The sequence below is a fragment of the Vulpes vulpes genome, chromosome 15 (genome assembly GCF_048418805.1).
Source record: "Vulpes vulpes isolate BD-2025 chromosome 15, VulVul3, whole genome shotgun sequence".
In the NCBI taxonomy this organism is placed as follows: domain Eukaryota; kingdom Metazoa; phylum Chordata; class Mammalia; order Carnivora; family Canidae; genus Vulpes; species Vulpes vulpes.
In genome coordinates this window covers 41076355-41096653 of record NC_132794.1, presented here as the reverse complement: position 1 = coordinate 41096653, position 20299 = coordinate 41076355, and the positions used below count along the sequence as shown (strand labels likewise).

The window sequence follows — 20299 nt, the reverse complement described above, 5'->3', positions numbered from 1 at the left end:
TCTCAAGGGGACAGTGGGAGCATCGCTGACACCCCCCAGCAGGCTGGCCCAGCAGCTAGGGCCCAACTGGCTGTTCTCAGAAAGAGGCCTTTGCAAAACCAGGCTTGGGGGCAGAAAGTCAAGTATTATTCTTCTGGTGCTTTCTCATGATTCCACCACCACCCCCCGTACCCCAAGCCCCTAAGGAAAAAAAAAAAAAATATATATATATATATATATATATTCCTGCCGTCCTTCAGAATCCATTAGCTTTTTCCCATTAACTCCTGGAATGAGTTTGACTGAAGGGCTCTCCCAGAGCTGCACAGAGCTACAAAGCACCTAATAACTCTGAAGGCTGGCTGGCGTCGGAGGTCCCCACGAAAACAAATAAATAAGCCAGGCTTGGCCTTGGCAGCTGCAGAGACTTGCCTGCACCAGGGAAGAGCTTGTGCCATTGAGGAGACAGGCCCCCTGCTCCGGCCTGTGCGTCCTGAGAGGCACCCCCTGCTCCGGCCTCTGTGCTCTGAGAGACCTCCCCCCTCTGGCCTGCATGTCCTGCCATCTCTGTCGGTGGCCCCAGGCCCTGCACCCCCCAACCGGGATGCCTGGTGGAGAATGGGATGGTGCCAGGTCCCGACAGGGATCCTTGGGAGGCCCACTCCCGCCCCCACAGCCGGCAGCGCGTCCAGTGCCCTGGCAGCAGGATGATTGTCATTCTGCAGCTGTGGCCATTTTCATTTTTTAATTATCTCCAGAGGAGTCAGGGCAGCAATACTTCCACACTGGCTTGCTGCTCAGGAAGGACCAGGAACCAAAATAATGAGAGGAGGACTGGCTCAGACAGCGTTCCTAGACAACATTCCCCCCACCCGCCCCCACTGTGAAACGCCACCCTGCATTTGGAAAGCCCTTTCCTGTCGCAATGTCATCATGCGAGAAACGAGAAAGAAAATGTGTGTTCAAGAGCCGCCCCCCGGTGACTGCCACCCCGACCACACTGCTCCAAGAACAGAGCCAGCTACAATACTCAGATTTCCCAGGGGTTGAGCCTGCGATTCAGGCCAGTCCCTATGCCCTGACCTTCACACATGACCAGAAATAGAACGTCCATTGCTGCAGGAACCAAAGAGCTCAGCCAGTGAGAAGAGGTACGTCACATAGGAAAGGAAAAGAGCCCAGGTGCTGCCTGGCGCCTCAGACCCAGGCTTGCTGCTCACAGACGCCTGGAGGCTCCCTACTCTGAACGGCTGCTCCTTGAGCGCAGAGGAGGCTGGGTCTCTTGTCTGTCGCTGTCGCTGTCGCTGGGCCTGGACCGGGACCCGGCACCCAGGAGGTACTCACTACCTTTTTGTTGTCCAACTGACCAACACGGCTGGGAACCTGCTCTTTTAGTTTTTTGCTTCTTAACATGGTGCCCATAAAATTAGCAGCTAAAAACCAAAACTTTTGGGGCACCCGAGTGGCTCAGTGGTTGACTGTCTGCCTTGCGGCTCAGGGTGTGATCCCCAGGTCCTGGGATCAAGTCCTGCATCAGGCTCCCCGTAGGGACTCAGGCACACTCTGCCTGTGTCTCTCATGAATAAATACATAAAATCTTTTTTAAAAAACGAAAACATAAAACCCAAAACGTTATTTCCCAGTCCTGTATGTTTGGGTTCTCTGCTCACGTGCTCACAAGACCAGAATCAAGGCGGCAGCTGGGCCCAGCTGCCTGTCTCTGGAGGCTCTGGGGGGAATGTGCCCCAGGCTCCTTCAGGTTGCTGTCAGGACCCAGTGGGGTGGTAGGCTGAGGTTTGAGGTCTGTTCTTCCTTGCCAGTCTTTTTCCTTTCCTTTCCTTACCTCTCTGCTCCCCAAGGTGCCCACATTCCTTCTCAGGGCCCCTTCCATCTTCAAAGCCAACAAGAGCATGTCCTATTCTTCTCATGCTTCAGTCTCTCCCACTTTGCCTTCTGGCCCTAAGAAGAGAAAACCTCGCTTTTTAAGGGTTCATGTGATTAGATTAGGGCCTCAAGGATAATCTCTCTGTTTTAAGATCAGAGAGGTCCTGTCTCTGTTTTGAGGTCACCTTACTTATATCTGCAGAATCCCTTTGCCATGTAATGTACACAGTCACAAGAGTAACCCCACGGGTGAGGAAGGCCACCTAGGATTCTGCTCTCCCAGTTGCCATTTTTATCCCCATATACACCCATGTTCTTCACAAGAAGAAAACTTGTGTTTTCTTCTTTCTTGAGTGGTTGAAGATAAATCTCCATTATTCATCATGATGGGAGCATACTCTGCACGGTAGACATGAACCTATTCCAGGCATCTGGAATGCTTTGAAAGCTCCTCCTCTTGGGAGTGGAGTTTGAGGAAGGCTCTGGCATTTGGCTGAGTGGTTTATGAAGTTTGCAGGGACCATTCCTGAAAGATCTGAAAACATAACCACGTTCTTCAGCCTATTATAGGTCCCAGTACTAGTGTGACTCCGTTCAGCATAGAAAACCTTTGGGCCTCATGCATTTATCTGTCCCTGCGGGCTCAGATTCATGGGCTTCTTGCTGGTCCACATGAAGTCTCTCAGCCACCAGACCTCTCTTCACTGAAGGTCAAAGTGATTTGAGTGTGGCAAGTTGTTCTAGATTGTTCTAGATGTCAGACGTCAGATATCTGAGAAATCTGGGGGCCAGCCCAGGGATGTATCTGATCAAAATTTCCCATTTGTGTCTTTCTCCGCTGCAAACTCAGGACCTGGCACAAAGCAGATATATAATAGGTAGCAAATATTTGTTAAATGTCCTTCACAAAGCTTATTTCAGACATCGCCAGGCAGTTCTAGCAGTTCCATCCCCACATTTTGGCTTTACGGGCATTTATCCCTTCACATGGTCCATGGATACCTGAAGCATTAGGCATAAACCACATGTTTACACTTAGTTTGTAAGCCCCTGCAGTGTACCAGGAGGGATCCCTGGGTACTGGGTGCAAGTCCAGTCTAACCAGTCTGACCTGTTTCATCATGAGCAAGTGATAGCACAGACCATGTAGTCTTGTAAGTCACTTACAGCCATAAAGATGGGTGTTTTTATAAATCTTATGTCTAAATACATTGAAGAAATTCATTATTAAAAGGAGGCCTGTAACCAAATGTTATGACAAAAAGAAAACCTCTGTATTCATTTTCTGTTACTGTATAATGAATTGCTATGGATGTAGTGACTCAAAACAGCATACGTTCTTTTCCAGAGCTCAAGGTCCTTTTCCTGAGCTCATGTCGTCACTGGCAGAATTCAGTTGCTTACATTTGTAGGTTGGAGGCTCCATTTCTTGATGGCTGTAACCAGGGGCATTCTTAGTCCCATGAGATCCCCTGAAGTTTCCCTCTCATGGCCTTTCACAGGCTGTTAGAACAGGTCACTTCCTTCTCCAAAGCAAAGCGGAGAACTTTCTCTGTTGCGTCTCGACTGAGACACAATCTTAAGTAATGTAGCCAAACCAAGGGAGTAACAATCCTACCCTTTTGCCATATTCTATTTGCTAGAAACAAGACACAGGTTCTAGGGGAGGGAACTGTACAAGAGAATGACTCACTGAGAGCCGACTTAGGGTATATCCATGATGCTCACCATCCCCCAACTCCAAGAGAATTGCAAGAACTTCCTAATGTCCAAATTTACTTAAAGGCAAAGGACTTTGGTAAAATTAAAATCCCTTTTCTTCTTACATGGTCTTTCTAATCTGATTAAAAACCCTGTATCAAAGTGGGCAAGTGGTAAGTGGAGTCCCTGCTGTCATTAATAAATCCACACTTCATCTAAGTGGCAGCTAGAAGACAGACAGTGAATCCCACACTGTTTAATGTAAGAACTGGAATCAGAAAGAGTGAGAAGGGGGTGGTGAGAAGTCCAGAGGAACCAAGTGAAAATAGGTTTTAAGAAAAGGAAACAGACACCAGAAGTAGCCTCTTTATGTTATTCCAGGGAAGCACCTGCTGATCAGTTCTCAACTGGGGGTGTTTTTCTATGGACATTTGGCAATCTTCAGAGACTTTTCTAGTTGTCATGACTATGGTGGGGGTAGAGAGTACTACTGACATCTTCTGGGGAGAGGCCAGGGATGCTGCTAGATATCCTACAATACACAGGACAGCCCCTACAAAAAAAGTGTTACACAACCATAAATGTCAGTGATGGTAAGGTTGAGAAGGCCTGCTGTAATATGCCCATTGGGCTTGCCGGGTCAACATCCCTGTGCCTTCAGAAATAATATTGAAGCCCTTGCACCACCCTCAGTGATCACCTTCTGTGGGCAGGAGTGATGAATGATGGCATTCCCTCTGAGCCAGTTGTCTCCACACTCTATGAAGAGCCAGGCCATCACGTTGTTCCCTGACCAATAGCGGCCACCACCTTTGGTGGCACATTAGTAGGTCCCCATGTGTGACAAACACCCTGAGTGCTGGAGGGAATTGTTAGCTGCAGTTACCAGAGAAAATGAAAGAACATGAGATTATTCAAGCCCAAGTAGGGGGAAAGAGAGAGTGAATGAGGCAGAGGGCAGTGACAGTCACTACCAAGAGGCACCAAATCTCAGAATTTCTGAGCAGTGGAAAGGATGCGCCAGCTAGGTGTTCTCTTTCAGCTAAGGTTAGAATGAGGGTGTTGATTCAAACAACCAACGACTTAACCATCTGTGGTTTTATAATTCTGAGCAAACCTCTCCATTTGTCTTGGTTTCCAGGTGGAGCCCAATACCAAAGTGTTTCCAGCAGTCTTCCTGCAGCCCACGAGCACCTCCTTGTTTCAGTTTGAACTTGGGAAGCTGAAGGTATTGATCTGCCCCCTTGTCCAATGGCTATGATAAAAGAAGGCAACATTGACCACTAGGGGAAAAACCCGAGGCCTCAGAAAACAAGGGACACCCTCCCCATACACCGCCCACTGATCTCCCCCCACTGATCTCCCCCCACCACCACCCCAGCTCCCAAACTTACCTATGAAATTCGTATGACAGAAGGTAGGTTCTCGTTTTCCTTTCTCCCACTTCTACTGGGTGCTGAAGGAAGTAATCACTGCTAATAGAACCTACTCTGCAAGGTCTTAGGCCAGTAAAGCTTCAAAGGCTCAGGATTCATTTGTCTCCTTAGTTTATGCTAACCTTACTGCTCATCATGGGCCGAGTTGCATTCCCTAGCAACCGAGCACCTCCTGAGTGCACATGTGTTTCCTCCTCGATGCCTTTCCACCTGCTCCAGAACGCGATGCCCCTGTCGGCGGCCATATTTAAGAGTGAAGAGAAGAACCCAGTTCCACAGTGTCCCCCTCGGCTGGACGTCCAAACCATCCAGCCCGTGCTCTGGAGCCGCATGCCCAGCAGCTTCCTGAAGGTGGAGACAGAGCGGGTGAGCGAGCGCCATGGCTGGGTGGTGCAGTGCCTGGAGCCCCTGCAGATGATGGCGCTCCACATCCCAGAGGAGAACAGGTAGTGGAGGGGGGCCCACAGTGGAGGGGGCAGGCCTGGCAGGAGCAAGGAAAGGGAAAGAGCAGCATCCTCATTGGCCGAAGGCCCTGCTCAGTCCACTGACTTTTCAAAACCTCAGTGTCTTTCCTTTCTTCAACTTCCATTATTCACTGAGAAATCACAGGATAGGGATGCCTGATGGCTCAGTGGTTGAGGGTCTGCCTTCGGCTCAGGTCGTGATCCCAGGGTCCTGGCAGGTCCTCACGGGGAGTCTGCTTCTCCCTCTGCCTGTATCTCTGCCCCTCTGTGTGTGTCTCTCATGAATAAATAAATAAAATCTCTTTAAAAAGAAAGAATTCGCAGGATATTCTCCCCAATATGCCTGCCCCAGGGCCTTCCCTGTAGCTCCAAGTGCCTGCTGTCAAGATCATTTCCATCCCTTTAATTAAAAACTCCAGTGTGATCCTGAAACATATGTTCTTATTGACAAGAATGGGGAAAATGAAGCAGGCCTAGCTTGCTTAGAGGACAAGAATGGGCTCCTGAGCAGCTCCTGTTAAGACGTACTCTTGGATTGTAGCCTAGGTTCGATCTCAGCACTCTCTCTCTCTCTGACCTTGTGGTCTTGGGTAAATTGCTCATGTAACTTACTTCGACTTCCTTCTGATATAAATAAAATAACCACCCAAAGGGTTGCATGGAGAAACAAGTGACATTGTGTTGGTAGAATCTAGTAGAGTTTCTGTATGTCTTAAGAATTAAATAATTTTATTGTTAACATATTATCACCCCTCGATCTGTTGGAGTAAAAACAAAGTAATGGGGAGTGGAAGGCTATGACACCTCTCCAGCTCCCCTTTAGGTATTCAACTGGGTCACGGACAGTGGTGGGACAAAGTAGTGGGGGGGTGGGGAGCGGGGCAGGAGCCAGAAAAAATAGGGGTCCAGCCAAGTAAGCCAATTGCAGAGGATCCTCAGATCCATGATGAGGAGCAAGGCAAGCAGGAAGCAGAGTGCGCCCTGGGCCCCCACAGATGAGGGAGGAGCACGCAGACTTCTCATAGGCTAGTGAAGTGAGGAAGGAGCAAGTGAATTGATTATGCTGCTTGAATTCAGGGTGGAAAGTGTTGTTTGCTCTGGACAAGAGTGCAGGTGTGTTTGTTTTCAGGGGAGGGAAAGCCTGGATGAAGGTAGATTGGAAATGATGCAGATTGACAAGGGGCTTTGGCTTCCTCTTCTGACCTACATCTCTTGCCTCAGAAAGCAGAAGACCTCCTAACACCGACAGTTGAGAGGACCAAGTCACTTCTCTGACGTACCTCAGTGTTTTCCAGTCCCCTTCCAGTTGGGAGGTTTTCCTTAATAGGGAGGACTTTCATATTTGGGAAACCATGTCTTCAAGTCTTTGACACTTTTGAGATTTTAGCAGGTAGAGCAGGAAGATTATCAGGAACTGGGATATGGACCAGGAATGAGAGAGGAATCACCTGTGAGGGCAAGCTGGGGTAGAGACCCTTCCATCTCTCTACCCCATGTGCCCTCACAGACGGGTACCATCCCCGGGGATTCAGAGAAAAGCGCTGCGCCGAACCCTGCCGTGTTCCCCTTCCCGTGCAGTGGTTGACTGCTTGTGTGCCCACAGGTGTGTGGATGTCCTAGAGCTCTGCGAGCAGGAGGACCTGATGCACTTCCATTACCACACGCTGCGCCTCTACAGTGCCGTGTGCGCCCTGGGAAACAGCCGAGTGGCCTACGCCCTGTGTGGCCACGTGGACCTGTCCCAGCTCTTCTATGCCATAGACAACAAGTACCTCCCCGGCCTCCTCCGCTCTGGTTTCTATGACCTGCTCATCAGCATCCACCTGGCCCATGCTAAGGAGAGGAAGCTAATGATGAAGAATGAGTACATCATTCCCATCACCAGCACCACCAGGAAAATCCGCCTGTACCCAGATGAGTCCAAGAGGCACGGGCTACCCGGAGTGGGCCTCAGAACATGCCTCAAGCCAGGATTCAGGTTCTCCACCCCTTGCTTTGTTGTGACTGGCGAGGAGCACCAGAAGCAGAGCCCTGAGATCCCCTTGGAGATTCTCAAGACAAAGGCACTGAGCATGCTGACGGAGGCAGTGCAGCACAGCGGGGCTCATATCCGGGACCCCGTCGGCGGGTCTGTAGAGTTCCAATTTGTGCCTGTGCTGAAACTCGTCGGGACCCTGCTGGTCATGGGGGTGTTTGATGATGATGACGTCCGGCAGATCCTCCTCCTGATTGATTCCTCTGTGTTTGGGGAGCATGGTGGAGAGACAGAGGATGGCACAGAGAAGGAAGAGGTGACCCAGGTGGAGGAGAAGGCAGTGGAGGCTGGGGAAAAGGCCAGCAAGGAGGCTCCGGTCAAGGGCTTGTTGCAGACCCGACTGCCAGAGTCCGTCAAGCTTCAGGTAACTCAGGGCAGCAAAGTTCCTGCCCTTGAGAAGACCTGGGGAGGGTTACAGTGCAGCCTGCAGGTAAGACTAGGATTCAGCGCACAATCTAAATCAGGACTAGAGCAGAGACTCAGAGAGACAGTGTTTGCTGGTCGTGCGAATTTCTGACATGCAATGTACTCCCCAGGTCAAACAAAAAATACCCTTACTAATAAGGCATGTGCTTTATTTTATTTTTTTTTAAGATTTATGTATTTGAGAGAGAGTAAGCTAGCATTGGGGAGGAAGGGCAAAGGGAAAGGGAGTAAGAAACCCAAGTAGACTCCATGTTGAGTGTGGAGCCTGACTCAGGGTCAGTCCCAGGACTCTGAGATCACAACCTGAACCAAAACCAAGAGTCAGACGCTCAACTGACTGTGCCACCCAGGTGTCCCAAGGCATGTACTTTAGAAATGTTTGTATGGAACTAGTGATGGATTGGCCCTGATCTTATGTCTTTCCCTTTGGGACTGAATGGCTCCTTTCTGAGACTCCATCTGGAGAGGAGGGAGGAGCCGTGGGCTCTGGAACAGACCAGAGGAACTGGCTCATAGGGTGGCCACACTCCTCACCTGCTCTCATTCGTTGCCAGGTTCTGATTACCAAGCCTTTGTAGACCTGTTGCACTGGCATTCAAATCAATGGCTCTCTGAGCTGAGGAGAAGACTCATGCTAACTTAGAGCTGCCCCCTTGCCATCACCTAGGAAACCTCAGCATTTCCTAAGCGTAGTCTTATCAGATGTAAGCTAGCATCAGTGATGAATAGAAGATGATAACTTTTGTCTTCTGGGCACTGAGAAAAGAGAGATGAAAGTGAACAGAGCAGAACTGTCTGTTCCACAGAGTCAGCCTGGCTCAGGCATCCCTCAGCCACTTACTAGCTGTATAAGCTTGCCAAGTCAATAACTTACCAAGGCCTTAGCTTTATAGTTTATAAAATCTGGATGATAGTATAATACAACATAGTACTCAAACTTATCATCATAAAATGGAATATAAAATGTATTTATCATAAAATAAAATGTATTATAATAAAGTAATCTTCAAATGAAGCTCTCATAGCCAATGTGATGGGATTGGTAGGCGGCCAGTTAATCAAAATGTTGCATGTAGAGGAGAAACAACACATTTTACATATATACCTTCAACAGTTTTATTAACATGTATAAATGTGCTCTTCTGATGTGGACCCAAGACCTTTTATTTAATGTGAGTCCCTGACCAGCATGTAGATGCCTCTCTTTTGTGTAAATGATACTTGTCATGCACAGTTTGACGTGCATGATGGCCAGTTTGGGGACCCAAGTTTGGTCTGTGGATTTAGAGGTTATTGGAAAGCAACCTGAGCATAGAATACTTCTATATTTTAATGATTTCCTCCCAAAATTTTGTAGTTGTCTTACACCCAACTTTTAGTATTTTTTATAAAAATGATGCCTTGGGGTGCCTGGGTGACACTAGGTAATCAGTTAAGCATCACACTTTTGGTTTCAGCTCAGGTCATGACCTCAGGGTCATGAGATTGAGCCCCACATTGGGTACCATATTCAGCATGGAGTCTGCTTGAGATTCTCTCTCCCTCTGCCTCTGCTCCTCCCCCCATACACTCTCTGTCTCTTTATCTAAAATAAATAAGTAAATATTTTTTTAAAATTTGCCTTTTACAGATGTTTCCTAGTCATCCAGCTTGGTTTTCCTATTTCATGGCACACGTTACTTGTAATTAAATGTTATAACTAGAACCACAAGCGTGATGGGCATATGCTCTGGGTCCTGGTTCACCTGGCAGAGTGGAGATGGGTTAATAGAACTTCTGCTTTAATAAAAATATCAGGAACACAGAGGATTAAAGAAGAAAGTATGGCAAGTGCCTGGTACAGAGTCTGGCAAATAGTCCACACTAAGTTATGGCTGTTGTCTTTCCTTATCAGTAGAAGTTCGAATAGTGTTAAGATTAGTAATAGTAGATAGTCTAAAAGAACGAATGACAGAAAGTGCCAACAAAGAAAAAGAAAGAAAGATGGAGAGGGGAACAGAAGTCTTTAGTTCCCTTCATCCAGAGCCAGAAGATGTCTGGAGGGACCCAGAGCTCACCTGTGCAATTCAGTTGTGGTTTCTACCTGGAGGGTAGAGCCATTGAAGAACTCTCTTAGAAATTCTGCTCTCCCTCTCTACAGGCAGGTTTAGTCTGTCTTTGGGGAGCTCATTTTCCTGTTGTCCTCCTAACCTGCAGATAAAGAGTTGGTGTCTGGATTCAGGCAGACTTGGATTCAAGTGATGGCTCTATGGTTACTGTGGACACTGGGCAAGTCACTTAGAATGCCTGAATCTCAGTGCTACCCTCTGTAAAATGGGGATGCTAGCTGCTTCACCAGTGTGTACAAAGTATTGTCAAATTAACATAAACACAAGCTTCTGTTGCAGATGTGCGAGCTCCTCAGCTACCTCTGCGACTGTGAGCTACAGCATCGAGTGGAAGCCATTGTGGCGTTCGGCGACATTTACGTCTCCAAACTCCAGGCAAATCAGAAGTTCCGCTACAATGAGCTCATGCAGGCCTTGAACATGTCTGCAGCCCTGACTGCCCGGAAGACCAGGGAGTTCCGCTCACCCCCACAGGAGCAGGTAAGAAGCTCTTCTTGAGCCTCCTTGCCATTCCTCTGGAAGAACCTCAACCTCACAGAGCAGGGCACATGCAACCTCCATATGCCTGCAGGGGCTGTGAGAGCTGTGGGTGATTAAATGACCCAGCACAAGGCCAGGAGACAGGCCTGGTCTTATACTAGTGGCAACTGGAGCATCTGCCAGTTATCTTAGATGGGGATAAAAATCCATCCAAAAGTTCACATGGGCATTGCTTCCTCCCCTCCCTTCCTCACTTTTACCTGTTCCCTATCACTGAGCCAGAGACCAACTCACTGTCAGGATCCAGCGTTCACACCAACGAGGAGCTACCATTAGAAGAATGTCTGTCCAGTCTTTGCAGAGCTCACTACTTTCTAACAGAGATCCACAGAGCACAGTCAACATTTCCCAATTTCTGAGAATACATGAACAGTCTCTCTCATCTGAGTGTTCTACATTCCTTGCCTCAGGATCAAGACCCTCATAAAGCTGCCCAGCCCCCAGAAGCTAGGAGAACAGGCCTGGGCAAGTGAAGTCCCTTCTGTGAGGTCTTGTCATTCCTTGCAGAACCCCACCCTGCAGTCAGCCTTGCCTAGATGGGAAGGCCACTTGGAGAAGACTGAGAATCCTGGTGAGTGACTTGCAGATGAGAGCAGGAGTAGTTTGTGTTTGCCCTACAGCTCAGCTGTTCACGTATATCCTGTGGGCTGTGTGGCACCAGCTCCCTAAATAGTCAAAACACAAGAGCTTTCAGTGAAGAAATACGTTTTCAGCATCTGAAACCAGATCCTTGGATCTTACCTATATTTAATAAGCAGCCTATCCAAAAATTGTTATCAGTATAATTACCACCATTTGATATTAATGATACAGCTTGGTCCAATTACTTTCCTAAGCTGTTTTTTAGAACATAGATATTTATATTGGCTTAAAAATGAACTGCATATTTTGGCTTTTAAAAAATTCACTTGAATGATCCTGGCCTTGAAAAGAGTAGGCAAAGCTTATCATCTCTTTGCTGGAGGCAAAATGCGAAAACCCTTTCAAGTCAAGGGAGGAGGTAATTCGCACCAAGATGAGGGAAGTGCACTGAGCCTGAATTACTCCGCAAGGTTTACAAATGTCAGGCTGCTTTTAGACTGGCAACAGGTGTGAACATTTCCCATTTCATTGGGCAAATGCTGACTCATTTTTGTGAATAACAGGATAGGAGACCGATGTGGTGCCTGGCTCCTGCTCTGGCTCCCCCATCGCTTGCTATGTGGTCTTGGGCAACTGCCTTTCTGCGTCTCAGTGTTTCCAGCTGCAGCATGAGGATGTCTTCATCTCCCTGTCTCCCTTCTTGTGAGGATCCCATGAGATAATGCATTTAGGTTGCTCAGCAGGATACCTGACGTATAGTAAACATTCTGTATGTGCTATGATCAGCTTCAGCGTTAGAGGTATTTGCATTTGCCTCTTGCCATGTTCTTTGACCTTTTGCCGGCAACTCACTTCTTCCAGTGGGTAGTTTATGTATGTCTCCCAAAGTATCTGCTTAACCCCCCAGCTAGGACTGCATTGTCCATCTAACACTGTCCTCACAGACAGTTTATAATCCTGGCTCCTGGAAGGGCCACACTGGCTCCCACCTCTCTTTTTCCCCACTACCTCTTTGCCTTCTCTTCTGCTGTCCCCAGGGCCTTCCATCACTTCCTCCTTTAGTCTTCCCAGTAACCCAGTGGGCAATCATTTCAGACTTGTGTCAGACGTCTGTTATTTGAAAGATTCTTCACTCACTGTGTAAAACCAGGGGTTCTTGAGCAGACCTCAGAATTACCAGAAAGACTTAATAAAACAGATTTCTGACTCCCCTGCTCTGGGGCTTCTAATTCAGTAGCTCTAGTGAGAGGCCCAAGAATTTACATTTTTAGCAAGTTTCTAGGTGATGTTGATGCTGCTGGTCTAGGAATGAAATGAAAGAAGGGACACTCATTGCTATCAAATTCAGCTGTCCCACCAACCACCCCTCTCAGTATTCATTTCTAGAAGAAACCTACCAGTCGAGCTTTCTAAATAATTCAGAATTGAATGTCAACAAAGGAGAATTTAGATCAACTTCAGGAGATCCAGTGCAAAATCACTTGGAAGATTGGATTGGTAAGAATTAGAATTTCAAAATACTGATATGATTCTCTCATCCTTCTGTAATCTTTGAGGAAAAAATAAAGGTTTTCAGCCTATATCTATGTAGCATAGAGAGATGAAAAAGACATATACTTGGGGGATGTTACCAAGTACAAAAGTAGGCAAAATTAAGATCAGTCCAGTGGTTGTTGGCAAATCAGCCAGGCATAGTCAGTAAACCTTTGACTTTAAAAAGGTCCTCATTAAAGGGTATGCCCTGTGCAGCAGAAAATTGAGCTCACTCCCCGTTTGGTTTTCTGCCCTACAGGCTGGCGGGCCACTGCTTCCTAAGTGTTCCAAGGAAAGATCTTTCAGCAGAGAAATTAATTTTCTGACCCTGAAGCTAGATCTTCAGATCTCGTTTTAATTCAATAAACAACCTATCAATATATGTTGATATAGTTACCATATTTTAACAATCACAAAAAGTACTTCTCTAAACTGTTTTATGAATATTATTTTATTAACAACCATACTTCTCCCTACTGCCAAAAAGCTGTTTGTGGTAGAAGCTTTAAAGAAGGAATAAGGATCTTCCTAATAACATTAAATATTGTTTTTTGTGGCAAAGAAAAGAGATTGTAAAGTTTTTAACCTAGAAATCCTAAACAAAAGGAGGAAACGCCTTTGCCTAGTGTTTGGGTTACCCTACGTGAGGCAGCAAAATGGACAACATCACATCTAGCTATCGTGTCAGTCTCTCTAGATAGTCACTGACTTGGGGTTGTAGGTCTTTGGGAAGAATTGAGACATCCCTGAATCTGAGCAGGAAGTGAATGACTTCATTTGCACCAACTTGTCATTGATCTCTGATAGCATTTCTTTAATTATTGATTTAGGCAGCAAAGCAAATACCTGACTTTTCCAGCAACAGAAATTGCCTGTTGTTGTTTTTTTTTTTCATATCGGTTGAAAAACCAATATAGTGGTTGTCCTACATTGAAATATCAATTTACATTCATCACTACTTCCAGATGACAGTAGATATGAGACCTGCTACTAGATCTTTTTGTCTAATCAGTTAAGTACATTTGTTACTGTGTCACAGGTTTCTTTTTTATGGTCTTGATAACTAGATTTCAGTATAATTGTTTCTCTAAGTAATATGCTGCATTTTATGATAAATATTCAAAATACAAATCTGAGAAGTAATCAAGGTGTTTCAATAGACTGTCAGAGTCATCCAAGGCATAAAACAGTTAGGAATCCCTAAGATGGTTTAACTACATGTTAAAACCTATATGTGAATTTAAAAAATCCTGTAAATAAAGTTAAAAGTTCACTAAAATCCAGGAAATATATTTGGAGTATATGCTACCAAGAGTGAATAGTCTAAGGATGTGCAAAATACCTGTGAATTTTTAAGAAGAAAATTACTCAACAGAAAAATGGAGGAAGAATATGAATAGGAAATTTATAAAATAAGATTGCCTGGGTGGCTCTGTTGCTTAAGTGTCTCACTCTTGATCTCAGCACAGGTCATGATTTCACAATTGTGACTTCAAGCTCCATGTTGGGCTCCATACTGGGCATGGAGCCTTCCTAAAATAAAAAATAAATAAAAAAGAAAGAAAGAAAGAAAAGAAAGATAAGAAAGAAAAATAGCCCTTAAGTGTGGAAAAACAAAATTCAACCTCACCAATTAAATGCAAATTAAAGCAACAGGGATATGACATTTTTCAGCCATTAAATTGGAAAATATTTGAAAATGTGTTAACTTTCATTACTGTAATGGAGATGGCAAAGTAATACACACTCTTGTATAAAGTTGGTAATGCAGATTGTTGTAAGCTTTCTGGAGGGTGATTTGGCAAGTCATTTCAAAAGCCATTAAAATGTGCAAACAGGGATCCCTGGGTGGCGCAGCAGTTTGGCGCCTGCCTTTGGCCCAGGGCGCGATCCTGGAGACCCGGGATCGAATCCCACGTCAGGCTCCCGGTGCATGGAGCCTGCTTCTCCCTCTGCCTGTGTCTCTGCCTCTCTCTCTCTCTCTCTCTCTCTCTCTGTGACTATCATAAAAAAAAATAAAAAATAAAAAAAATAAAATAAAATGTGCAAACCTTTTGATCTAGTCATTTCTGTTCTAGGAGTTTATCCTTAAAAAATGATAAGAGATGTGAAAAAAAATTATGCAAAAGGAAATTCAAACAAACTTTATAAGGACAAAAAATGGAAACAATTGGAATATATCTTAACAGATCATTAATTTTACATCCACTTTTTCATTAGTTGCTATTCATCCGTATGATGAAATGCAATGTACCTATTAAAAACCAGTAAAATAGGGATCCCTGGGTGGCGCAGCGGTTTGGCGCCTGCCTTTGGCCCAGGGCGCGATCCTGGAGACCCGGGATCGAATCCCACATCGGGCTCCCGGTGCATGGAGCCTGCTTCTCCCTCTGCCTGTGTCTCTGCCTCTCTCTCTCTCTCTCTGTGTGACTATCATAAATAAATAAAAATTAAAAAAAAATTAAAAAAAAAACCAGTAAAATAAGAAAATGCTCAAGATAAATTGTTAAGTGGAAAAACAGAAATGTTTAGAGTATGCTCTCCATCTGCATACATAAAGACAGGGAGATATTAGATAAATATGGTTATCTTTGTGTGGTGGGATCAAAGTAAATTTTCTTTGGGTATTTCCAAATTTTGTACAATTAATAAATTACCATTATAATCAGAAAAAGGAGGAAAGCTGCTTTTAAATGTTGGCCATCTTTTTTTTTTTTTTTTTAAAGATTTTGTTTACTCTTGAGAGACAAGAGAGAGGCCGAGACACAGGCAGAGGGAGAAGCCTGATGCAGGGCTCAATCCCAAGACCCCGGGATCACGGCCCGAGCCAAAGGCAGACACTCAAGCACTGAGCCACCCAGGCGTCCCAAATGTTGGCCTTTATAAAAGAATTTGAGTTGAATAAAATTTGCAAAGAATGTTAAGTGTCTAAGCAGGATCTGAGTTGGTTTTTTTTTTTAAGACTTTATTTATTTATCTGAGAGAGAGACATAGACTGCATGAGCCAGAGGAAGGGGTAGAGGGGAGGGGCAGAGGGAGAGGGACAAGCAGGCTCCCCACTGAGCAGGGAGCCCAACTAGGGTTTCGATCCCAGAACCCTGATCTGAAGGCAGACACAACCAACTGAGCCACCCAGGCATGCCGGATCGGAGTTCTTTTCACCAACACTGAGAACCAACTACCTATTCTTCTTTGTCCCTCAAAGATCAACATGCTTCTTAACTTTCAACTGGGAGAGAATTGCCCCTGCCCAGAGGAGATCCGGGAGGAGCTATATGACTTCCATGAGGACCTTCTCATTCACTGTGGTGAGCTTCTGTGATGAGAGCTTTATCAAAGACAAGTCTGTTCCTGATTCCCTCATTAGCAGCTAGTGGGGGTTGGGAAGAAAGTTTTCTATTTAAAAGTGCAGTTGACCCTTGAACAACATGGGTTTGAGCTACAGGGGTCCACTTAGGATGTGGAATTCTGTTTCCATAGATAGAGTATAGCACCATACATTGTTTTTCTCCTCCTTATGATTTCCTTAATAACATTTTCTTTTCTCCAGCTTGCTTGATTATAAGAATACTGTACATATAAAATACATATAATTTTTTTAAAAGATTTTACTTATTTGAGAGCTAGAGAGAGGGAGAGAGAGAAACCATGAGCAGGGGTGGGGAGGGGCAGAAGGAAAGGGAGCAGCAGACGCCCCACTGAGCAGAGAGCCCAATGAATACATATGACATTTAAAAATACGTATTAGTTGACTATATATTGTCACCAGTAAGGCTTCCCATCAAGAGCATGATATTTACAGTTAAGTTTTGGAGGGTCAGGGTTATATGTGAATTTTCCACTGTGCGAGTGGGTAGCACCCCAACCTTTGCATTGTTCAAGGGTTAACTGTACAATACTAATTGCTCAAGAAATGATTCTGCCCAAACTACTTGGATCAGAGAAGCTGTAGGAAATAATTCTAGTGTAATCATATGATGGAAACTTTCTCCAAAAAATAAATAAAAATAAAAATAAAAAAAGAAACTTCCTCCAAGAAGAAATTTTGTGAGATAGAAGAAAGTGAACGAGTTTTCTATAGAAGGAAAATAACAAATGCTTCTGTAAACCTCACCCACTTTGCTTAGACAGGTGGACTCTGCTCCCAGCTGAACCAAGATTCTGATTCCCTTTGCTTCATAGATTGTACAGTGATATAAATCTAGTAACTTATGCCCTGAAGAATTCTAAGCCAGCAGTCCCTACTCTGATGCGTAGCTGCTGATTTTAAATGGTTCTCAGCATTTGTGTTGCTTGTGTAAGGATGGATTGGTCTTTTCACTTGAAATGACTCAATATTAAGTCTTTCTTCCTAGGTACTCTAGAGCCCTTTTGGGACATGGGTTAGAAAAAGTTAAGTGTGGAATTTGAAATTACTCCATGTCCTTGCATACCAGAAATCATCTTTAAAAAAAAAAAAAAAACTAGTAGATACATAATTATGGGGAGCTGCCTATAGTATTTTTAGAAGGTTCCAGAAGGGTGGGAAGCATAGACTTTATGTTCTTTCAGTCATATGGTGGTGTCATGTACTGTTTGAGGTTTTTGCTCTGTTCTGTGACTTGCTAGGAGTTCCACTGGAGGAGGAGGAAGAAGAGGAGGAGGACACCTCCTGGACTGGGAAACTCCGTGCCTTGGTGTATAAAATCAAAGGCCCTCCCAAGCCTGAGAAGAAACAGCCGATAGAAGAGGAGGAGAGATACCCTAGTAAGTGGCCATGCCTTTCAATCACAGTGCTCTTCTATGACCTGATGAAGGCAACTGGCTCTCTGACAGATACTTGGAAATGGACTCTCTAAGCTTCCAAGGAGGCATCTGGGTGTTCTTTCAGAATTGATGGTGGTGGTTGTGTATTTGGGGCTATGCTTCTCTGATTTAAGGAACCTACTTTCAGAGTCTTCTGAAACCTGAGGGATCTATTACTTTGGGTCTGCTCTTATCCGTCTCGCTAAAAATGCCTATAAGCATATTTCTGTTCTTTAAGATTTCCATTGTCTTCTTCCTTTAGCCATTGTCATTTTTGTCACCTCTGCTTGTGGTTCCTTAGCGTTGCAAATTGCCTCAGTGAGAAAATAAAATGATGACACAGGGGAGTAAAGGAAATAAGACATGGGTTTTGAAGGGTCATTTTTGGGATTGGCTATGATTTTCCTAACAGCATCCTAGAGGACTTAGACCTTCAATTTTTCAACAACACCAAACCTTGTCCAAATTCATTTCTCTAAGCCTTATAGTAGACATGACTCCTCTCATTGTTAAAAAAGATCATAATTTGTTCTGTAGGGCAGTTTACTGCCTACAAACTATTAACATTTCAAGACAAGTGTGTGTGTATTATATATAGTCAGTAGGCTCTTTAGTACCAAATTTTGCAAATATTTCATTTGTCTAAAGAAGGAACTTCTGAGGTTTAACACAGATGCCTTTTATCTTGTTTCCTATTCCTATCCATTTTAGAACATGCTTTCAAATCATAGAATAGGGCAATAGACTGTCAAGCTATGATTGGTTTGTCTGAAAACACTACTTTGGGGTTCATACATCTTACTGCCCTTTATATTGACCTTCCTTCCATCTTTGTCAGAATATCTCTGAAGGGAAAGAATCCTCACCATTTCTAGCACAAGTTATGAAGCCTCTGGAAAAGTGTGGTGTGGGTACGTGGCAGCAGTTGCACTGGCAACTCTTGATCAGGCTATCCATCACCACGGAAAGGGTAGGTCTTTGATGAGAATGTGCCAGCAGGATTCTGAGGGCAAAAAAAGTGAGTTTAGATTCCCTTTGTGGTCATTGCCAAAGCAGAACTAAAAATAGCCTGAGCTGACCCATATTACCTGCTGAGATTCTATTTTGAAAGTGGATGCTTCTTCCTAACATAATATGTTATGATACAGTCCCACAAGGTGACCCTTTCATGGTAGGTAAATGGAGTCAGGTGAAATCACTTGGCTGTGCGAAGTCTCTGTAACTCTAAGAATGGCATCCAGGCTCCAAAGGTTGCAGTCTTCAGCACTACTACTTCAGGCCTCAGGAAGAAGGACCATGTTCTGTTCTGATAGAATATGTACAAACAAGGCTGCTTAAGTATGAGACTCTGTGTCTCCACCTCGTGCTGCTTCTCTCCCAGAAGGAGAATTATGAGACGTTCAAGCTTTGTGTTATTGGTGTCCTATCTGGATTTCCAGAAACAGAAATGAAGGTGGTGAAGTATGTCTGGTTGTCAGCAAATGGATTCCCTGGCTAAATGTTCCAGACACATAAAGCCCCTCCCTCAGGGCTGACAAATGAAGAGAAACTCTTCGGAATGGTTTCACTCCATACTCCCCAAATTGCTTTTAGCCAATGGGATGGAAGCCATGTTTCTGAATACTTAGCCAGTTGCAATATAAGGCTAAAATATTTTAAAACATTAGTAGCTTTGTCCATGTGATTATTTACCTAATTTTTCTTCCCTTATGTGAGGTAAAATATTAAAAGTGCAGATAATAACATGGGATAGTGAATTGACATCTTCCCAAATACTTCACATGCATCAGTTTGCTACTGGTGGGTTTTTTCACTCCTCTACTGTATAGTTGATGAAAATAGGACTCTGAAGAATTAAAGGATACGTGCTCATTTATTCTTTCTACCACTACCTGGTTCCAGAAGAATTTCCAGGTGACTGAATGTCACTAGCCCAAGGTAACCAGGATGATTAAGGCTGTGGCTTGTTGCACATTTTCTGACTCTGGTTCCATGTTCTTTCCATTGTCCAGGAAAGCCCTTGACCTAGCTATTACACACAGAATGGCTTTTTAAAAGCATCATCTTTTTAATCAGTCTTAGTCCACCTGTGAGGTAGCTCACAACTGTGACTCGCTGTTACATGTAGGAAATCTAAATGCAACAGAAGTCAAAGTTCTAACCTGCCAGAGTCGACCAAGCCAGAGATCTGCACTCAGAGTTTTCAGGGTAGGTGGGACAGTTGGTGTTGACCAGATGATCTGTAGGAAAATGTCAGCTTTTCTAGGTAAAAGGAATCCACCAGTGTCCCAAACCTCACGAGAATCCTGTTAGCTGGCCCAGAGTTACAGGGATCTGCCTAAACTAACGCTAAGCCATATTGTCAAAAACTGTTACAATCCCATCAAAACATCGTATGGTAATGAAGAGGTAAAGAAGATCCAACAGTAGCAGCCCGCGGTACTACGTCACGTTTCTTTGGCATATCCCGATCCAGCAAATTCCTAAGAAAGCTTATTGCCTGTTAGTTCTAAGCCAAGGCTTCTCATACACTGCAGTTTAAGCACGGTTTCTAAAAATAATAATAATAATAATTTTTTTAAAAAAAGCACGGTTTCTGTGAATGTAAATCTGTGGCCACTAAGTTATTCCCCCAGAAGAGATGAACCAGCTGTTTCTGCTAAATTCTGAAATTAACCAAATGAAGATCACCTGTCACTTCGCAGATCAAAGTTGGTGCCTTCCTGACCCCTGTCACTCAGCGAACACTCTCCCCACGGAGGTTTTTCCATCATCCTCTCCCTGCAAAGAAAGCTGCCACTTGTGTCTGCTCTTGTCCCATCACCA

At 44.7% G+C, this 20299-nt stretch overlaps 1 protein-coding gene across 1 annotated transcript in view; it reads left to right on the top strand.

The window, feature by feature from the left end:
* Positions 1 to 20299, top strand: part of RYR3 (ryanodine receptor 3) — a 511176-nt gene that overhangs the window by 333081 nt on the left and 157796 nt on the right. Inside the window, exons 33-38 of the mRNA XM_072738189.1 lie at positions 4706 to 4792; positions 5220 to 5446; positions 7068 to 7863; positions 10313 to 10513; positions 15894 to 15996; positions 17297 to 17434. Coding sequence (XP_072594290.1) covers positions 4706 to 4792; positions 5220 to 5446; positions 7068 to 7863; positions 10313 to 10513; positions 15894 to 15996; positions 17297 to 17434 — 1552 coding nt within the window. The remainder of the gene's footprint in view (positions 1 to 4705; positions 4793 to 5219; positions 5447 to 7067; positions 7864 to 10312; positions 10514 to 15893; positions 15997 to 17296; positions 17435 to 20299) is intronic.